Source organism: Ischnura elegans, chromosome 12 (genome assembly GCF_921293095.1).
Source record: "Ischnura elegans chromosome 12, ioIscEleg1.1, whole genome shotgun sequence".
Classification (NCBI taxonomy): domain Eukaryota; kingdom Metazoa; phylum Arthropoda; class Insecta; order Odonata; family Coenagrionidae; genus Ischnura; species Ischnura elegans.
In genome coordinates this window covers 25,771,237-25,793,316 of record NC_060257.1, presented here as the reverse complement: position 1 = coordinate 25,793,316, position 22,080 = coordinate 25,771,237, and the positions used below count along the sequence as shown (strand labels likewise).

Genomic DNA, 22,080 nt, shown 5'->3' with positions numbered 1-22,080 from the left:
CACTTCTCACGGTCCGATGATCTTTCTTGTTCTCTACAAGTCCATGGCCACTTAGCCAACGTTACCCATTCAATAGTTCCTTGGTAGATACTAGTCAAAGCATAAAAAATAATGAGATTCATCTACTATAAGTAATAACATATTCATACAGCGGAGACAAGATAGTGTTAGGCTGGTTTACAAGTTTATTCAAATCATTTTTTGCCATAGCTAAAAAATTAAGGGATCGATATTTTTATTTTTTCTGGTCCGTCACCAACCTACCGAGCAATTTTCGACGAAAAATCAGCCTTAATTCTTTCGCAAATAAGTTGTAAACGCAACGCGCTCCTGTAAGTAGAATTTCTCCTTATTTTCGGTTCAGTGTTTTAGCGTTCACTGTTCTTAGAGTAGAGAAATTTTAATTTTATTAGCAATTACAATCAGTGGCGGATACAGATGGGGGCGCACGCCCCCCCCCCCCCCTTGTGGGGCCGCCGTATTGCCAAACATTGCAGAACTACAATTTAAAATTTGTTATATCATAAGATGGCATTGTCTTGTATTTTTACATAATCACTTTGATTAAAACCTTCTTAAACTTTGAATGTGACTTGATTATTTGTTATTACGATAAAAGTAAAGGTAACTCAAGGTATCTTTTGCGCCCCCCTTTGATTTTTTTCTTTATCCGCTACTGATTACAATGTAGGCCCCTCTTGTTCTTGAGCTCTAGTACTAGGCCTATCGAGCTAGCCTCGACGTTGGACCGCAAAGGTTTAAATGTATTTCTGATCATTAAAAAGAACATCTGTCGTTGACTCTTCTCTCGTTCAATACCGACTGAGGCGAGACCGATGAAAGGCTTGGGAATAAAAGGTGTGCTCTCGGCTCAGCCGGATTACAGATGGGCGTCCCTAGCCGTTGCGTGCCCACTGCCGATTCCCCCGATTTAATTCCCCCCCAAATACCTCTCACTTCCTGCTTCCAAAGCCCACTAACATACAACCTCCCCCACAACCACGAACACTAATGCCACTATAGTTAACAAGCACGCTAGTCCGCGAGTCTGTACACTACGAACGCCCAACCAACTCTGTGATAGGCTGGTTCAAAGGCTCGATTTCACTCAACATTTAAAATTTGACGTAAAATTTTAAATTACGCTGAACGTTTGGAGGGCTGAGAAGCATACTGGCGTATGTCAATTTTTGTTGATTTTGAGATATCCATGGCAACCGACTCTAGGGTAGTATATCTACCAAGAAATACAATGGTGCAAGTCAAGGTTGCACTTGGAACCGCCAGGTTGAAGCACATACTTGGGAGCACTCATAAAAGTTCCAACTTCTTTGCGAATCATTATTTATTTATAGAAAAAATTATTTTTGACCTACACCAATAAGTATGTTTCTTAGCTCCTCATTACCGTTTAAAAAGAGCATGTTATCATCTTAATGGAATTTGTACTTAAGTAGTTAAAGTAACATCAGGTGTCCTACAAGGAAGCGTAATCTGCCCCCTTTTGTTCATCGTACACATAAATGACCCGTGCTATCGAATTAGCAGTAAAATACGTTTATTTGCAGATGATGCTGATCTCAACCGCGAAATTAGTACACATCATGCTCTTCTACACTCCTTTCTAATGAACTTAACGAGCACACAAGCTTTATTCTCGGACTGACGAAAAGATTTTTTTTGTTTTTGTACTGTTTTTTTTTGTCATTTCATACTGTTTTTGGAAAAGGCTTTTTTAAACATTTTTCTCGGATCATTTTAATTTATTTCTCTTGGCCTAACACTTCCCGCCAAGCGCTTATTAAGACAGATGGCGGGGTAAAATGCAAATGCGGAAATAACAGTACGTGTATATTTTTCGTTGATGCGATCGCCCGGAGTTATCTACAATCCGCAACAAAATAATTACGAATTAACTGTTAAGGAGGCGTTTCGATGACCTGATACCGCATAGAGGAACAGAAGCAAAGACGCCGCAAACGGGAGTTAGCGGTACTTCTCACCCTGGGATACGCGCCCTTGAAATCTCGCGGTGCGATCTGTCTTCCGCATTAAACATTCGTGTCTCGCGCAAAAAAACACGCCTCTCAGAGGACGTTAGACGGATTGTATTCCGTGAGACGAGAGATACAAAAAACATCAAAGGTGGGAAGAAAACTATCCAGCCTGATTGTTTTTCTCCTTTCGACAACAATGAAGAAACCGTAACAGGATGATTTTTTTAGCTTCTCATCCAGGACAGCTCAAGAGACGTATCAGATGTTGCGATCTTGTTTTGAGATAACTGTTTTCCGAGTCGTTTTACCTGGCAGGTGCAGATTTTAGTGATAAAAATAATGTTTTACTCTACATACTTCCAGCTACCTTTCGGACACCTGCTTCTAACGGTGCTGCATTTTTACTATCTATCCATAATTATCACTTCTTAAATTGAAGAGGAACGAGGTAATCTCACGGGTTGAAGGCTTGGCTACTGATCGAGGGATCATGGGTTCAAATCTCGGGTTAAGCATACGAAACCCCAAAAACAAAATGCTTTAAGTGCGAGGAGACTCATGGAAAGGAAATGTTTGACATTCACACACCTGTGGTTTAGTTCCGGGTGAGCTCCACCCTCACCTACACAAACCGAAATTCGGGTTGAATAACTGAATAATTGAAATGTACTTAGGATAACTATCGCTCAGTAAATTTTAAGAGTACTTTCCGCTACAAAATCATTAAAAGGTACAACATGCGCTAGGCTTGGACTGCTCGAACAATTGAGAATGGATATCTTTAAGAGCGACACAGAGAACATGATATTAGAGCCACACTACATTTCCAGGTCCGATAGAAGCGATAAATTAAGAGAGGTGTTTAAGATTTATTAAGAGAAATTAAGTTTTGCCGTACGGATAGATATGGGAATTCGTTTCTCCCCCGAACCATAAAGGACTTTAATAAACGCTAGTCCCAACCTCGTTAGAGCACTTCAATTTTTTTATGAGCAATAAACGGCTGGTGTCATAACACCCCCTGCCACACGCCTTTTAGGCGGCTTGCGGGGTATTATGTAGATGTAGATGAACATTGATTGAAAATGGAGATAATTTTTTTTTTTAGGTTTTGGCCGGGTATTTTCGATTTCAGCTCAATCTTTTGACGTTTTAGATAAACAGTTTGTTATTCCGGAATTAAATAGCATGAGGGAGAAAAATTGTAGGATAGTGTTAGATTCGAATCATTAGAACTTTAACAATAATTTAGATTAAACCTAACCTAATTTTGATTTACCACCCCTCCCTGAGTGTGTGACATTCATACGCCGGTGATTTATTTCGGGGTGAACTCTACCATCACCTATCCACTCCAACTTCCGCGTGGAATCACTGAATGGGTGATTTAAGTGAAGTTTCAAAGAAAATGTGAGTTAATTCCTTGAGTCTCCGCAAACGAAGCCTACCGAAACATGGAATGAGTAATCCTTTTCGAGAATAACCTCCTTCTGAAGAAACTATATGCTTTTCGCCCACAATTAACACTATTTGAACTGGAGAGCCAAGTTGTGGTAAGTTAATTCGGCGAGTCACCTCAAATTAACCCTCATATAAAATGAGCACAGGCCCAAGTCAGCAACAGGTCAAGATCACTCAAGGAATGGAATGGAATAACACTCCCGATGATATAAGTAATTGCTGTGCAGTAAATAGATTCAAAATTAAAATTTATTCATAATTATTAAACCAGATAAAAGTTATAAAGCTCCATTATAAAAAGATTCTGACTCCTCTATTTTACCCACTTTTATAAGACCTTTTTACACTACGTTATAAATAAAGGAAATAAATGAAAACTTGGAATTTTAAAATTGCAAATTGAAACTTTGGTTCAAGCAATCCGAGTCTTTTTTTACCACACGCTTCACACGATAGAGGCGAGCGTTGTGGGGGGCCCCAAAGCTCGGGGCCCTCGGCGATGGCCCTGGCCAGACCGCCCCTGCACGGAATTCCTCCATAATCCCTCTCCCCAGAGTTGAGCCCCCTCTAGACGCTTCCAGATATGCTCACGCTTGGAAATATCAGTAAAAAACTCGACACTTGAGTTCGTATATCCCATAATACATATACCATAACATAAGTCACCACTGCATATATATTTTCGCATAAAGATATACCTCAAACATTTCCAGCCAGCATATAATCAACGCGTAATTTTTCTTTTTCAGGTAATAAACTGTACAAAATCGTCGCGAAAAATAAAAAAATACTTATTTAGAAACCAATGAAACAAACAATATACCAAGTTATGACTACGCACGTATCCATCTTTTTATAGGAGAGCTTACAAAAGTTCACTCTAGATGTCTCTATTGGTAAACCATTCGGTAAATGACTCCGATAAAGCCTTTTAATATTAGCAGAAGAAGTTGATAAAAAATATAATAGCTGTTGATTGAGAAGAAATTTTCCTAATTGAATAGCTCCGGAAAAACGTTTTTAATGGTTTTATTCTTGAAAGCGGCATTGCTAAAGAAAATGGAAACTGCATTAACATCCAATCAATTTTGGAACAAATAAATAAAATCTCAGTATGTATGATTTTACACTTTCCCGGCGAATAACTATAGAAAAATCTTCTCGGGATTGCGCGCGGGTTAGATTATTTAAGAGCGCCGACGTTTCGGGTACCGACTCGCTACCCATTCTCACGGCTGCTACGGCTACTACGGCATTCTCACGCACGTATCCATCTTTTTATAGGAGAGCTTACAAAAGTTCACTCTAGATGTCTCTATTGGTAAACCATTCGGTAAATGACTCCGATAAAGCCTTTTAATATTAGCAGAAGAAGTTGATAAAAAATATAATAGCTGTTGATTGAGAAGAAATTTTCCTAATTGAATAGCTCCGGAAAAACGTAATTTAAAAAACGTAATTTGTAATTTAATGCAATGCTTATATTTGAAGATTATGGACCAATATTTGCAGCGATAAGGTGATATCTTAAAATTTGGGGCAGAAACAGTAAAAAATACCGTAAAAACATTCAGTAAAATGTTAATTTAAGTAGATTTTCCACGATTCAAACTCTAAAATTAGTGATTGCACAGATTGATTCATGAAAATTTTTTAGGGTGCCTTGGACAAGGATAATTTAAGAAATCAAAAATCGCGTTGGCCACCAGCGAAACTTTTCATCAAGGTGGAGAGCCACATAAAAGGCTATCTGGGCAGTCAGAATAGCAATAAGGAAAAAGTTTAGAGCAAGAGCTCTTAGGTGGTCTTACAATTACTAAGGGCAGAGAATCCTTGCAGTAAATCACTAAATAAATTAAAGTAATTCACAAATATATGTGTAGTCAAATGCGCTTAATAAATCCAATGAAATGTTATTTCCTTACAAATGGAGATATTTTTTAGAAAGTACGCATGGAAAATCTAAAAAAAAACGCAAGATTTATTTACGAGTAAAAATTTGTTTAACTCCTGCTCTAAGTAATAATAATAATTATCGTAACTGAATTCTGAAAATTAAGCTATAAACGGGGATCTATTGAGAAATCGTTGAAATTTTATAAGATTAAAATGATACATGGTATTTCGTTAGAGTAGTTCCTTTTTAAACGACTAGAGTCTTAAAAGACACCGCCATACGCCTTTGTGGCGGCTTGAAGGGGTAGTATGTACATGGAGACAAGGGCTGGGCTGTATTTCAAATGCAAGTATTTTAAAATAAATTTTTAATTTGTATTTTTTATTTCAAATACAGATTTTTGGTATTTTCTCATTCTAAAATAAAAAATACATTTGTAAAATACCTTTGAAGTATCTCTGATTATAACACTTCTATAATATTATGCTTCAGAGATTACTTAGTTTTCGTTAGAATCGTTTTCTTCATGTTTGAAACCATTCATTACGTAAAATGGTAAACAAGGCATGTTAAATTTTTAAATATCTCTTAGTTTCCATAAAAATGTATTTTGTATTTTGAAATACTATTTTGTAGTTTGTTATTCAAATACCCAAGTCAAAGGTATTTTGTATTTTGTAGTTCAATTGTATTTGGAGCGGTATTTTGTATTTAAAATACTCTTCGGCTTATATTTTTCCCAGCCCAGGCTCCTTGCACTGCTAAGCGAAATTAAATGCAGCTACCCCTCGCTGTAACCCTTAATTCGCCCCATGCACCCTAACTAAGATCCCCCTAAATCTCTGCTTTCTCCTCCCCGTCCCCTAAGGAAACATATAAGTGTATATTATGTATTTTAAAAGGTATTCAAAACACAATTTTGTAGTTTGTTTTTCAAATACCCAAGTCAAGGGTATTTTGTGTTTTAAATACATTTGGAGCTATATTTTGCATTTAAAATACATGGAGCGGTATTATGTGTTTAAAATACTAATTGTCCAGTATTTTTCAGCACTGATGGAGACGTATGACTGCATTAGAATATATTGAATAATTTAAATGTGTCATAGACAAAGTTCTATTACAGAATGGAAAGTGGTGATGGCCAAATGCGACGCTATTCGCATGTTAAGACTCCCCATTATATGCTTTTGAAAGAACAATTTCGTACATAGCACGAGACGGATGTATGATATCGTCACCGTCTGCTGGATGCAATCTGAAACCATCCTCCCGCGCAATAAAACGAGAGAAAGAAGACATTGGCCTGGGCAATATCCGCTGCGACGACCCGTAAATCCGGTGCGCCAATATGCCGTTCTCAGGAGTTCCTTCCTCCCGGGCTGACACGAGCGAATCGTTGCAAAGCTCAGATGCCTTCAGTGGGAAGAAAACCTCCAGCTCAAGTAGTCGCACTTTGCTTTTTCATCATTCATTTAACAAGAACGGCATTTGATCAACTTTTGCCTACGTCTCAAAAACAAAAAAAAATATGACTGATAACTTCATGCTTTACTTTGTGAAACCTCTTCATATTAGAAATAAAGAAATAAAACTTCGTAAGGTTCACTATTATTTTAATATGGGCACGACCCGGGTTTCGTAACATGAAGATGTAACCACGCTACAAAACTCGGGTCGTGCCCATATTAAAATAATAGTGAACCTTACAAAGTTTTATTTCTTTATTAAAAAAAATATAGGTATTTGAAAAAAATAAGGATATTTTTTCAAATTTCAAGTACGGCAAATGCTACATTGGTCTATTCTATTTACTACATAAGTTTGAAGATGATAATGTAAGTATTACGATGCGAATCGTATCATAGCATATATGCCTACAGGAGGAAGCTTGACCCCACCTCAAGATCGGTCGTATATCATCTTTTTCGAGTTGCATTATTCATAAAAAAAATTAGGCTATGTATTTTTGTTCAACTTTTGCCTAAATCTAAAAAGAAAGCAATAATTTTTAATTTGAGGAATTACCGAGGATTTTTTTTTCAAATTTTAAACACACCATAATTCTAAATTGCTCTACTTTATTTACTCTGAAAATTTTAAGATTCTAATGTAGATATTGTAATGTAATGATGCGAATCGTTGAAAAGCACAGATGCCTTTAGGAGGAAGCACACCTCCAACTCAACCAGTAATATTTTGTCTTTTAGGCTAAGAATTATTCATTACAAAATTACGCCAAGTATTATTGGCCTAATTTTTCCAAAATATCAAAAACAAAAAATAAATAAATAAATTTGAGACAATACAGAGGAATTTATTTTTAAATTTAATGTACAGACAAATTCTAAATTAGCCTAATCTATTTACTCTGAAAATTTCAAGATGGTAACGTAAGTAATAAGCTAATAATAAGCCGGTTTCGATGGTGGTGGGGTTAAGTCCTCGAGTGCTAAACTGAGGGTCGTGGGTTCGAGTCACGGATAGGTTACTCCTATCCAATATCCCTTGAGTGTTTGTAATCGACAAAGTTTTCATTCTTTATATTCTCCTGCGGCGAAGACCTTAAACGCGCTGTTTTCGGGTTTGTGGAGATAAATATTAAAAATAATAATTCGCAAAGAAAAACGGCCACTTTATTACGAGATATGAGTCCCCTTCAATGGTAATTTAACGATGATAACCTACGTTTTAAACGAGTATATAGTCCGTAATATAAGAAAAATACGACTGGTAAAGAGGGTGTAATGTGTACACTTAACAATAGTCCAGTCCCGTCTCAGTTACCTTCCAAAGAACAGACATCTTCATTCTCGCAGTGCTCTTTTCAACTGACGATTTCAGAGTTTAAATCATGGATTCCTTTCCAGTCACACTCGTTTGTTGAAAAAGACCATTTGGACAGGCACTCCAGAGGAATGCCACTTTCTTTTTAAACGCTCGCTTTTGAAGTGAGAAAATGACAACACATAATGGCCGGTCACGCGTGGGTGAGTTCAACGCTTGCAACGTATTCGACACACGCACTTGCAATCGGCGGTGCGGTGCTATTAGCGGTCGGTCGGACACGGTTGCGTAATCTTCACGAAAGACGCGCGGACAAAGATAATAAGACCTTCACCTAAATTCCTTCGTGAATGGTTTGAACTTACTTCCCATTCGCGTATACTGAGGCTCATCCTAAGTTTCGAAGAACAAGGATATTACAGCAAAGGATTCACCAGTCGGCCACAAAGTGTGCAGCTAATCACCGCGCAGTTACATGGGTTCACAAAAGTCGCAACTCGTGTCTCTCAAGGTCTTTTTACACGATACATTAACACGTTCGAGTTAAAGTCTGTTCGCGTGAATGATTTTTGTGGACCGGAACGGAACATATACGAATGCATGAACCAATTTAGAACAGGTTCTATTTTACGTTCTTGTATTCATACAAGTTGGGTGGTTACACGGTACGTTTTCGTGTTCATTCTCACGTTCATACATTTAGACATTAACTCGTGCGGGTTATTTTAACGTTTAAAAAGTCCTTGATGGACAGATCGATCCGAAAATGAGGGAGAAATAAACTACATTTTGTAATATGTCGAACTTCGACTTTCGAAAAAAGTTGTTTGATGGCCGCCCCTACTGAAGGCGTTCGAGACGTGAGTGTAGAGGACATTGGAGATGGTGAAGTTGACGGAGAGGAGGAGGAACGACGAAGTGCTGGACATGGTGAGTGAGGCGAAGTAGCTTCCAGATGAGATACGGAGGAGAAAGATGGTATGGATGAAGCGAGTATTGAGCGTGGATGGGATTTTGAAGACAGCGTTAGAGGGTAGAATGTTAGGTGAAATAGAGAGAGAGGAAGGAAGAGAATAGGGTTTTTAGATAGAATGAAAGGGAGTAGACCATATTGTGAATCGAAGATGGAAGGCCACGAAAGAAAGGGAGACAGCCAGAGTACTTTTTAAATACTCTATGCAAACCTACCTTAATCGGTAGAATAGTTTAATAATAAATCTTTGAAATCTTTGCTTTTCGAGTTAAATCTGTTGCTGCCTTCGGAATAACTCCTATAAAGACTGATGAGTCAAAGATTTTTCAGATGGACAGTGATCAGGACCCCAGGGGGGGTCCTCTGAGGGTTACAGCACACCGGGGCCGGGACCCAGTAACTTAGCTGATACGCCCGCGCACCCGGGGAGGGGGAGAAGAAGGGATGGAAAAAGGATGGAAGCGCCGCCGCGATAGGAGCCTGTCGACGCCTCCGGGGTATGGATAAGGATGGAAGGGGGGGACGGGAAAAACCCTCGCCGCTAAGGAAGCGACCAGGGCCCACTACTAGCGAATCCATGATTTAATGTTTCTACAGAAAGGAAAAAAATTGCTATGAGGAAAGAAATTTCTACGATTTTCCTTAGATTTTCATATAGACAGTGTCCTATATTGCCCTTTTAAAAGTTTTAACTTATGATAGCCCGTTTAGTTGCTAAAGAGCATAAATTTTAAACCAAGGTATACGTACCCAATTTTAATGGAAACAATGGAATCTGCCTCGTTGTTATACCACCGCCGCACCTCTTTGGCGGAGCGAAGATGTTATCCCCTATTTTTTCATACTATTTGTATAGCAGTCGATTTGATGGCTATCGATGCACATAACATGAGGCTCAGTAATCTCGATAATCTGAACGGACTCCAATCTTTCCAATAATTATCCGCCTCAACTCCAGTTCTCAAGATGTTTCGCCCCATTACCAGTCTGTAGATAATTTGTTTAGGGCGATCGTTATAGTCATGAGTTTCACAGCAATGAACACGAGTGGGTTATCGACTCAAATTTATCGCAAATTCATTGCACCTTAATCTTCACGTGTTATTACCGCTGAGTGAGCATCACAAGTCCACACGCCTTTTAGGCGGCTTGCGGGGTATTATGTAGATGTAGATGTAGATATGTAAAACTCCCTTGTACTCGCTTGTTAATAAGGTATTTCTGTAGTTAAGTTCATCAGGAATACAAGGTCTTGAGACAGTTGATTCTTCCGTGATTATCATTTTATCTCCCCGGGTAAAAATTTTGACAATAATACCGATGACAGAGTTAAAAATCACATAATTCTCGACTATTGCAGAATGAAGCCTACCTATCCATGCAAAAGCAATACCTAACATGCCTAAAGCAAACCCAGCCATGAAAAATGTGGAAAATTCCTATAAACAATGAAAACTTTCCGTGATTTAAATGTAACCACCACTGGAAAACAATGATATCAAAACCTTGTTGAAAAGAAGAAAATAAATACCTTTTCGCGGATAAGTGATAAACATGAGCTGTTTGGGAAAAATACTGTATACCATTGGGCGTGGTAGGACAGGTGATTTTAAGCGCCTTTTTTCTCACGCACTAGAGATGTTCAAAACTACATCTACATGGCGATTACAAACTGTATTTATTTAGTTTTTGTCAAGCATAACCATAATAGATGATATTTAAAAAGAAATCTCCAGTTTGAATAACACTAAACAACCGCAAAAAATTTTAACAATCGACAATGGAGCAAAATAAGAAGATATTATTTTAAAAAGCCGGCCTCGGTGACGGTGGGGTTAAGTGACGGTGACGCCTCGGTGACGCCTGCCAAACCGAAGGTCGCGGGTTCGAATGCCACCTGGGTAGGTGGTCCCTATCCAGGGGTTGGATATTTATGTCCAGCTTTGTTAATTCCTCCGTTGTAAATGGCCTCTATGTGCTGTAAGGGCGTAGCCAGGATCATAACTAGGGGGGGGGGGGGGGGGGGGGCAGCCAAGTTGTGACATTTTAGCATTGAAAAGGTGAATGAAACTAACATTTTAAGAAAATTATAACAGCGCTTTATTAGTTTATGAGATTTTTTCTTGAAAAATAGTTTTATTTCAGATAAATATCTCCTACTAATACATATCATTTTTCCAAGGTTTAAAGAAAATTTGCTGAATACTTTCGTTTCAATTCAGTACTGATTTTGCTTATAGACTTTTGCGATTTGTGCTTCTAGTGGGGGGGGGGGTGGAGCTGCCCCCCCTCGCTAGGTACGTTCATGATGTGCTGTTTACGGGGAAATTGAAAATAAATAAATAAAATAAATGAATAATACAATTAAAATGCAAGTCATTCATTTTGCACGGAACATTTTCAAGCGCCCGTTTTAGAGGATTAAAAGTGTCAATCTCCGAATTAGTCAATCTCGGAAATATGCAACGAGTAAACACCCCAACGAAAACCATCGCTTTCCCCGGCTGCGAGCAAAACAATCGACTCATTCCGGGCGCTGTGTTTTTTCGTCTAGCTTGCCATGCAATTCCGTTTGACGCAATCCTCATTGTACGCGAGCAAAAGGAGTTTCGGATAGCTAGTTTCCAGCCACGCGGCTTCCCGTCAGAATTTAGGTTTTTTTCCTTCTTGAGGGAGGAGATTCCTACGTGGAGAGCCGTTTCCGTCGCGTTCGACAGACTACGCCTACGTTTTTGTTATCCGCACGGGCCAACGCGATGCGGGAACTCACGAGGGAGAAATATCCATGCATGCCACACGCATGCCAGCCGTTAAGAAATCTCCAACCTAACAGGAAATATATATCCCATATACAGACTGTCTCACAGGTCGTATGTCTTTTTTAACTACTAATTTTAGTGACTTCGCATCGAGCTACATTTATGAAAATTGGCATAATTATAGGGAAAGGTCCTAAGTTTTGTTGAATGTAAGCAAAAGTTTACAATTTTGTCCTTTTGACATCACAATGTGGGTCCAAACCAAAATTTGAATTTGCCTTATGGCGTTTCAATGTTAAAAAAATCAAGATAGAGAAAAGTCTGAATTCCATTGGCCAAGATGTCACTTCTTACGTTTTCGGACACGAAAAAACAGAAAATAACACTTTTATTTAAGAAAATTCAACCGTTGACCCAGTAAGGTCACAGTCAACGTCATAAGGTTGGCAAAAAGAATAGCATACCAACAAAGGTGTCAAAGATTCACGGGTTTTAAAGGGTGCCCAAGTCAACAGTATTGTCCTAATACCAGTATTATCCACTAATTGACCTCCAAGGTAAATACAGAGGTCAAAGGTCATCGACATAAACGTCGGACTATCGTGACAATCAACCAGTCGATCCATTGGTTTTAAAAGATCACACAAGTCAGTTTTACAGTTTATGGACACGTGTTGTCGATTTTTTGACCTCCGAAGGTCATATAGTTAACCGTCGGGCCTTCATGACAACCAACGCGTGGAACCATAGGCATTAAAGGGTGCCCACGTCAGTTTTGCAGTTCCTGGACCCGTATTGTTGATTTTTTGACCTCCGAAGATCATGATGGGGGTCAAAGGACATAGAGTTAACCGTCAGGCCATCATGACAACCAACGTGTGGAACCATAGGTTTTAAAGGGTGCCTAAGTCAGTTTTATATATTAAAAAGAGGATGTGTGTTTGTCTGTCCGCTGTGAATTTTAGTACGGCTCCACGAATTGCATCCAAAGTTAGAACGTAGGTGCATCTTATGCTCCCAAAGGCCATAGTGTTACTTTTGGTTGCATCTGACGAGTCCTTTGCGTAATTTTCTCATTACCGTTTGTTACTCCACGTCACACTACCTATGCGATTGGACATCCTGCCGGTTAGGCACACCGATTAATATGCTGAAAGGGTAAACATAACTCGAAGGATCCTACACTCAACTATTACTACTCTAGGAGCAAACGTTTTTACTGGGATATGCGTTCACACGACGTTTTTGGTAAACGCTCATACGGATTCATCAATACCTCCACAGCAAAAAAGCTCAACAATCGCCCACCGAATCAAATCCGCTCATCTAGTAGCCCAGCAATACGAATCCTCTTAGCTGTCAGTGTGCGGAGCATAAACGCTCACCTTCAAGCTTGGAGAATAGGAGATTCTCTCCAAACCTCTACTTCATTCAACCATACTTCGTTCTCGGTGTCTGGGTCGAAACTAAACTGTTTGAAGGTGAAGCACGTGGTCCCTCTGGTGCCAAGCATTATCAGAGTTTCCTTTCCCCCAGTGTTTTAGTTTAGTTTCGACCCTAAGTAGTTTTGACTTCGATTTCGTTTCAACCCTGAGTTAAGCTCCACGGGTTTAAATATTTTTCGTTTCGTTTATACATTTCGCTCCCGGGAACGAAACTATGGAAACTTTACTGGTTTTGACTTTCGTTTAGTTTCACTTGCCATCCTTGGTCAAAAGAACAGGCTACGTTTTAATAGAAGAGCAATTCCACGTAAATGTCATACTGACTGGTTAAATAAAAAAAGTGGTTGAAGGCTCTGATATGGATCGAAATTTGTGCTATAAAGTCTAGACTTTCGTTATTAAGTCCTGACACTAGCATGAGTCGCGTGTGTCTCTGATAAGAGAAATTTTTCTATGTGCTCTCCACAGTTTTTAGCCACATACTAAATTTAATGAGTCATATACGCGCAAAAAACATGTTTCGCTAATTGATTTTTATGGCCACTGTATTAATAAATTTTTTTTATTTTGAGATTCGTTCATTATTTTGAATGATTTTAAGGGTTTTTGCACAAATTTGTTTTGTTTATTTTGAATGAAAGAAGTTATTTTAATGAATAAAGTTTCTTCTCCTGACCTTCCTTATTATTACAACAATGTATTGTTTATGATCTTGGAGTATAGGTCATGTACTCCAAGATCATAAACAATACATTGTTAGAAGTTATTTTGTAAAATATTTTGGCAGTGAATAAATTTATACCAGAAGGGAATCACAAAAGTCAGTCCGTGACATTTCTGGTCAGTCCGTGACGATGCTTTTCAAGAGGAATTACTCCTCTGTAAAATCAGTTATTGTAATGGACTTTACAGCATTATGAAATTTGCATTTGGTATTCTGAGATGTATTTTACTGAAACTCTGATCACTCTCTGTTTCAGAGCAAACCTTAAAAGTTTTACTCTGAGTTGAAAGTTCGTTTCATTTTTGTCAGTCCGTGACAGTGAATTTTAAGTCACGTAAGTCCTGTATTTTTCAAGACAAAGTAGTGTATCAACCAAAGTTAAACTTCACACCATTGTGCAGCAATTTGGAAGTTGAAAAAGTTTTGTATGTCAGTCCGTTCGCGTTACGTGTGTTATTAAAAGTTCAAAAACGCATTGTGACGGTCAGTCCGTGACGCGTGGAATCGCCCAGAAGATTTTTGGAAGCGAGAAAATTCTTCCGAGCAAACCCAAGCTCAACAATGACGTAGAATTCGTGAAGGAAATACTTAAGACATGTTCCAACTCCACGCAGTAAAGACCCGAGGGGAAGTGAATGCTTGGAAGACAAACATTTCTCGACCTCCAAGTGTGACGTACGGAACCAGCTTTTCAACGAGGCTCGGCAGTCTAAATAGTTGCGAAATCGCCTCAGTTAGAATAACACCAATTCACCTCCAGAAAAATCGCACGGTTTTCTAGGGCAGGAATGCAATGGCGAAACGCGGAGTTGAATTATGAGTCAACCTTGAATGCCTACTCCCAAGGTGACGCACGCATTTCCAAAAGGCAGAAGAACCGTTCAATGTCGAGACAACATTAAATCCTATTTAATTATTAAATATTTATTCCTTTCCCTTTCTGCTGTCCGCTACCGCCGCAAGCCTTATCGTAATTTCTCCCTCAATGAGATTAAATCCTCCCTTGGTATTGCAACTTTAGCTGATCGCCGTATCCTCAATGACCGGACATGGGCATACCCAGCGAGGGGCAGGGAGGAGCAGCTGCCCCCTCCCCATTGAAGCAAAAATCGCAAAAGTCTTTAAGAAAAATCAGTACTGAATCGAAACGAAAGTATTCAACAAATTTGATTTAAACCCACGAAAGTATGTACGAATGTATATTAGTATAAGATATGTAACTAAAATAAAACTATTTTTCCAGGAAATAATCTCATAAATTCCATGGCTTGCCCCCCTAGTTATTATCCTGGGTACGCCCTTGTGACCGGAGACTCTTCTTAAATATTATTTACAGTAAATACAGATCATCTGACCTTCTTTCTCTTTTCCCGCTTCGTGTTCCTTCGCACACGACGAGGTCTAGCGATTGTTTCATTGTTTCACCCCCCGCCTTCCTGTCACTAAACGCTCTTTTCTATACAGACTTCCTTCTTCCATGAACTCCTATTACAAATGTGTTCCAGATTATGATCCTTTTTTTTCATCCCTCATCCATTTTGCACCATCTCTATCGTAATTCTCCCCTTACTCCTCGCAGCACGCGATGAAGTCTACCATTCTTTGTTATTTATTTGTAATTGCTGTTGAATATTCTTTAAGTTTTGCTTAATATTAGTAAATTATTCTCTCCTTATTCTCTGTCCTCTGTATTTTGCCTCATCCTTTTTTGTCCTGATTTAAATAAATAAATATTAAGAAATTTTACCGGTTTATCTTTCTAGGGAAGTTCCACCTTCAAAAATGAAATTAGAAATTCGCACTGCACTGCGTACGAGGGCCCTCGTTCGCAAGATATGACACGGTTATTCAGGTAGTATTAATTTATTAAGTATTTAAAGCCTTAAATAAAGTTTTTTTTTTGCTAATAAGGTGCCGCACTTTTCCCTCAAAATTTGAATCTGAGCAATTCCAATATTGAAATGTCAATGTCACTCAAGTCTACTGAGGACGCATACTGAGACACACCTTTCATATTAATGAGACCATAGTTATCGTCCCAATGTCAGCAACGTTAATCGTCAATTATCGACATTAAAAAATTATCGCACTCCTATACTGAAGTTTCAATCTCGCTCAGTGCAGTTGAGTACGCATATATAGCAAGGGGAATGCAAAGAGGAGGCCCAACTCCATTCCATAGAAGGCTGATTCCTGTTGCTACTTCGGTCTAATTTTAATATCGGCTTTCAAAAAAGTCCGCGGCACGGTGATGAGTGCAATGCGATCCACTATTTTTCAATATTTAGAATTATAATGGTTGTTATTGCGATAAATATCATTGAAAAATTATGAACTTATTAGATCACATCATCATCTACATAAATTTCGGTTCAAAACCCTAATTACACCTTATTTACCCGTGAAACGCGGATCAATTTGTGCGTCAGCGACGCGTGTGGCGACTTCTGTAAACATAAGAATCCCCACTTAAGGCAGTCGACTCTCTCTCTGCTTCGAGAATATTTGCACTCCCCGCCTCAATCCACTACTTGGGTGTATAAACTGTCTGTGTGCAATAAAACTTGTTTTAAAACTTTATTGAGGTATTCTTAATCTTTGGTCAGCTGACAACCTGGCAAGATTCCTAAAATGTGCAGCGTCATGGAGTGATCCGTCAATTCATGTCGCGTGCGCACAACAATTTGGTTCGCGCACGACGAGGTCGAGTGACCTATTTCATTGTTTCGCCTTTCTGTCTCTAAACTTTCTTTTCTATTCAGACTTCCTTCTTCCGTTAACTCCTATCCCAAATGTGTTCCAAATTTTGATCCTTTTTTTCATCCCTCATTCATCTTGCACCATTCTTATCGTAATTTTCCCCCTATTCCTCGCACCACCCGATGAAATTTACTATTATTTGTTATTCATTTGTAAATACTGTATAAAAAATATATTTTTTGTTCATTATTGGTTACGTTGCTTAATATTTTTAAAATTGTTTCTCCTCCTATTGTGAGTCCTCTGTAATTGGCCTCGTGCTGTTTTTGGACTGGATTCAATAAATAAATATTTAAATGCGCGGCGTTTGACTCGAGGATCCTCTTTTGTAATATTCGTGATATATAGACTCACCTTCTCGATTCGACCTCCAGATTCTCCTCTTTATAGCTTGGCTCCTCAGCTATCCGCTCATCGGCAGCAACCACTTCTTCCTGAGGCTCACCCAACACTTCCATCGGCAAAATAACATCACTCGTAACATCTCCATCTTCCTCTCTCAAACTATCGCATACTGGAGCACACTCCCCAGTCGGAATCTCCGGGATTAACACCACATCCGCACCGGAGCCACCCCTGGGCGACACCGCAGCACCACCGGCCCTGGGCCCGAAGAACTTGGGCCACCTCCGTACTGGGACTGGGTCCCAAGGGGCCATGGCCCTTCCAGCACCCTCCAGCCAGCCCCTGGCCGAAGCACTCCTCTTGAAGTCGCCTTCCCGGCCCTCGTCATCCTAGGAGGAGGATAAAGCTTAGTCTTAGCATAAGATTTTACGCATTTATCGAATATTCATTCCCAACATTGTATTCACAATAATAACTTCGATCTTGGTAATATTTATAGTTGACCAATACTGGATTAGGAACAAAAATATAGCTAACTTGGCGTGTTAATAGATAATCATTTCAAATTTCCTCTCCACATTGATTAAATTAATAAAAAATACGAATTACAGCTTATAAAATAATAAGGGATAATGAACCTAATATTAATTTAATCTATAATTAATGATTTATTTTTCAATGGTTGAGAGTATATTAAAATATGGCATCTTTGTCAGGGGGAATGAAATAAAATAAAAATGTATTAAAAAATATAAATTACTGAAATGGATAAAAAATGGACAAATTGCAAACATTAATGTACTTTAATCAAATGTTATCATTTAATATTTTTAATGTCAAACGGCCTTAAGAGTTGACTTACGTGATAATCGCCATAGACTGTTGGATCATTGCCGCGCATTTGCCAGTCCGATGTCCTTCCTTCATCCTGGCCGCCCCTGCTACTTTCCGTTGCCCACACACCCATTGTGGCTGGCCCGCCGCCGACTTCTGCAGACTCTTGGTCGATGGTTTGGGCCCTCGCGAGGGACCTTGCGTACTGGCCCCTGCTGTCTCGGGTCCCACGCGTGGACCATCGCGTCCTGGCCTCCGGGAAATGGTCCTCCGGTCTCCTCCGGCCCGGTCTCTTAGGCTGCGGGGTCCTCAGATCTATGAGGTCCCCAGGCTCCGGGTGGAATTGGCCCTTTGAACCCCTCCGGGGATCTGCGCGGTCCAGGGGCATCGTGTCGACCTCTATCTTGTCTCATGGACCTGCGGAAGACATGAAAAAAGCGTTCCATATAAAAAAACATTCTAAGCCGTGATAATAAGGCATGAGATATTCAACAGGAAATTAGAAATTTTCTACAAAATTATTACGAAAGATTCCACGGTTTGCAGTGAATGGAGATGTAAATTTATGTGATTTCCTTCGCATCTGTCATATATCTTCCGGATGACAGTTTAGCTAGCTTAACTTTAATTATTTGAGCTGTGATTAAAGCCATCCTGAACTTGTACTTGGAAAATAATCGCGTGATTTCAATAATAAACAGAAAAAATATACCAGAGGTTCAATACAATAGGGGGGCGAAGTAAAAAAAATAATAAATGAAAACTTTTATTTGTAGCGAGAAACAGACTAGTAGACCACAGATTCAATTAAAAAATTGAAATAATCAGAAAAAAAGGTTAAACGCCCTTATTATTAGTGACGCCAATAGTTAAACGTATTAATTGACAAATGTGATTATCGCATGGTATTATTCACATTCATTTTGCTAAAGAATTTTAGCAGAAATTAAATTACAGAAGAATTTTAGCAAATAAAGTTAGGTTCGGCATATTTATTGTAAATTAATGATGGCAAATGATGGAATACTTGTCCTTTGAATAAAATATATCAAAAAACTAGTCTATTAACGACAATAAATAGATAGTTCCTTTTATTGGTCTCGATTCGTTATATCACAATGGAGCCTTCTTGAAACCTCATTTATTTTTATCGAAAGGAGTGGCCTCAGTCTTTTAATAGATGGCGTTTCCACCCAAGTTTCTTCGGAAACGCCCTCTGGCATTGAAATCAGCGGAAGACAAATGAAAGGCGAGGCCTGAGGCACTTCCGTCATCGGCCCTTCCGGGTGAATTAAATTTCAAAGTTAAGACACATCCTGAATACATTTTAGCAAAGGATTTTAGCAAACTTGGCACATATTTCATCAAATATGAGCCAAAATATTGTGCTGTCATACTCCGCGCAATGAAATGGTTCACTCAAGTCGCCACTCACGTCGCTGACGGGCAGGACGATCCGAATTTCACGGAGAAATAAGCTATCACTACGGCCGTTCACCGAAATTTATATTCATGACGGTGTGACCTATGAAATTTATGACTTTTAAATGCAATTCCTCTCTATTGAAAATAAAATATTCCAATTACAGTAAAACCCGCTTATAACGAATTTCAGAGGACCAACGTTGTTATTGACGGGATTTTGATATATCGATACTAAAAGATTTTCCCCAATACATCACGGGATTTTTGGCTAATATTCCGTAAATCGTCTTCATTTAAGCAATAGATCCGTAACAATTAACCCTCCTCCCACAGAATGTATAAGAATGGTGCTAACGCCAAATGAATAGCATTTAAAAAAATACAATTTCATATAATGATGGCTAAGTTCTAACAACACGTCTAAATTTGGCCGGTCTGATTTAATACTGATTATATTGTTAATAAAAATAAAATTCAAGCAAAAAACCACTATTTGCTTGCAAATTTATGCTCCTTTTTCAGTTTAATGTATTTTTGGTTTTTAATTTCAATTAAAATTATATACAATTTAAAAAATATATCGTTCTTTTGCTCCCTTGAAAAGTTGCCATTTTTGGGATACTGTTGCTAGAACTCACCCATCGGTATAATGAAGTGTAAACTTATTTTAATTTGTTGATCGCCGGTGTCAAATTAACATTAGCTATCATAAAAAAGCTTACAGGACCGGTAACTCACCTCGTCGCATGCGGGATTTCGTTACATGCGTGATCGTGATAGGGGAGTTTTACTTTAATGGGAAGAGATCGCTCAGCACTCGTCGCCAAATGGCGGGCATATTTGAAAGCTGATCCAAGGGGGGAAACAAAAATCAAGCTTCGACATGACGGACTTGGGCCTCCTCTGCGTAGTCACCATGGGTCTCTCCTTAGAACTAAGATGGCAGTCGAAACTAAACGGAAGTCAAAACCAGTCAAATTTCAATAGTTTCGTTCCCGGGAGCGAAATGGGAAACGAAATGAATTTAAACCAGGGGATCTAAACTCAGAGTCGAAACGTAATCGGAGTCAAAACTATTTCGGGTCGAAACTAAACTAAAACTCTGGGACGAAACGAAATACAGATTATGTTTCGCACCGGCGGGACCACCTGCTTCACCTTCTAACAGTTTAGTTTCGACCCACACACCGAGTATGAGGTATGGTTGATTGAAGTAGAGGTTCGTGCTACCGCCTCTCCATGCATGGGGCACACAACACAAACAGGAGAACTGAGAATGCAAACCGGCCAGAGGATTACCGCCATTACATGCATGGGACACTCATATTATTACCGCTAACAGGAGAACGATGAATGCAAACCGGCCATTCAATTTTAAACCTCGATGTTTTAATTTCTCTACACGCATCTCAAACGTAATGAGTCGAAACTATTCCCTCTTTCCCCCCCTCCGCTCAACTTCTAGGATCGAATCTTAACTATGAGCAGCGGATTTTCGATTAATTTAGTTTCGTTCCCTGGAGTAAAGTTTCGTCCCGGGTCGAAACTAAATTCCTTGGTGATTTTAATTTCGTGCGGGAACGAAACTAAACCTAGGCCTCGCATTTTCGTTTCCCTAAGTGACGAAACGAAACATTTTCGTTCCGTTTCACTTGCCATCCCTGCCTGAGAATTTGGCGGGAGAGTAAAATGATACCTACAGTGTTAACCTGAAATTCGTGTTGTTCGAATTTTACGCTGGGGACCTTAGCCTTGAGAATGACCACGAAGGAGGACGGTGGCTCACTGAATCAGCCAGATCCGCCCACGACTAGTTCACTTTTCTCTTTCGCGCGAGCAAGTTTTTATCTTAGCGTAAGAGGATACGGTACAATAAATAGAATGACGCAGCCAATTTGATAAGGAAAACTAACCGCAGTTTTGTACGTCACAGCGTTATAATCATGGTGCACGAATGCCCATAATTTTTGTAAAATCGAAGCCACGGTCGGTTCTAATCTTAAAAAAAATCTGTGGAATTGAGCATTCCCCTCCAGTGTTTTTAGTCTCGGAAATTTTACTTAGTCACTCCGCAATCGATTTTTACAATCGCATTAGATAATATCAAAACTGATTCGTGATTTATACAGCTACGAGATCATTGATTCCCAAATTCTGCTTATATGTCCTACAACCTGACATGGACTTACTTCTCTACGGATGTAGATATCATTATGGCCTCCCAGAGGCCAGAGATTTCTGTTTGAACAACTTCTTTAATTGGCGAGTAACGTTTAATTGGATGTTTTTTTCGCGTATTTACACACTACCCTAAAGATTTAATTGTTTTTTTTTCATCTGTCAGAGATAGCTAACCGAATTTCTACAGGAAATAATTTCATAATACTGCATTTTTGAGACGTCGAAGTTACGATGATGAAGAAGCTACTTCCTTTGCATATTATTTCGCTGTTATATGCTGAAAAAAGAAGTATTACTAAGCCAATGAGGGTTTGAATGTTACCAACTATATAATTAAATAAAAAAATGTGAAGTTGCTGCTTGTTCCGCGGATACGGATATTATGTGGAAAACGAGATTATGTTTCTTAATCATATCAGTTGAACATATTCTTGATGCATTTCCACACATAAAATGTTACAACATCTCTCAACGGAGTATCAGACTAGTCCT

The 22,080-nt window shown here is 39.0% G+C and overlaps 1 protein-coding gene across 1 annotated transcript in view; it reads right to left on the bottom strand.

The window, feature by feature from the left end:
- LOC124168960 (sodium-dependent transporter bedraggled) overlaps positions 1 to 22,080 on the bottom strand; it is a 207,345-nt gene that overhangs the window by 45,118 nt on the left and 140,147 nt on the right. Inside the window, exons 4-5 of the mRNA XM_046547381.1 lie at positions 18,011 to 18,399; positions 17,158 to 17,537 (exon numbers count right to left, since the gene is read on the bottom strand). Coding sequence (XP_046403337.1) covers positions 17,158 to 17,537; positions 18,011 to 18,370 — 740 coding nt within the window. The 5' untranslated portion in view covers positions 18,371 to 18,399. The remainder of the gene's footprint in view (positions 1 to 17,157; positions 17,538 to 18,010; positions 18,400 to 22,080) is intronic.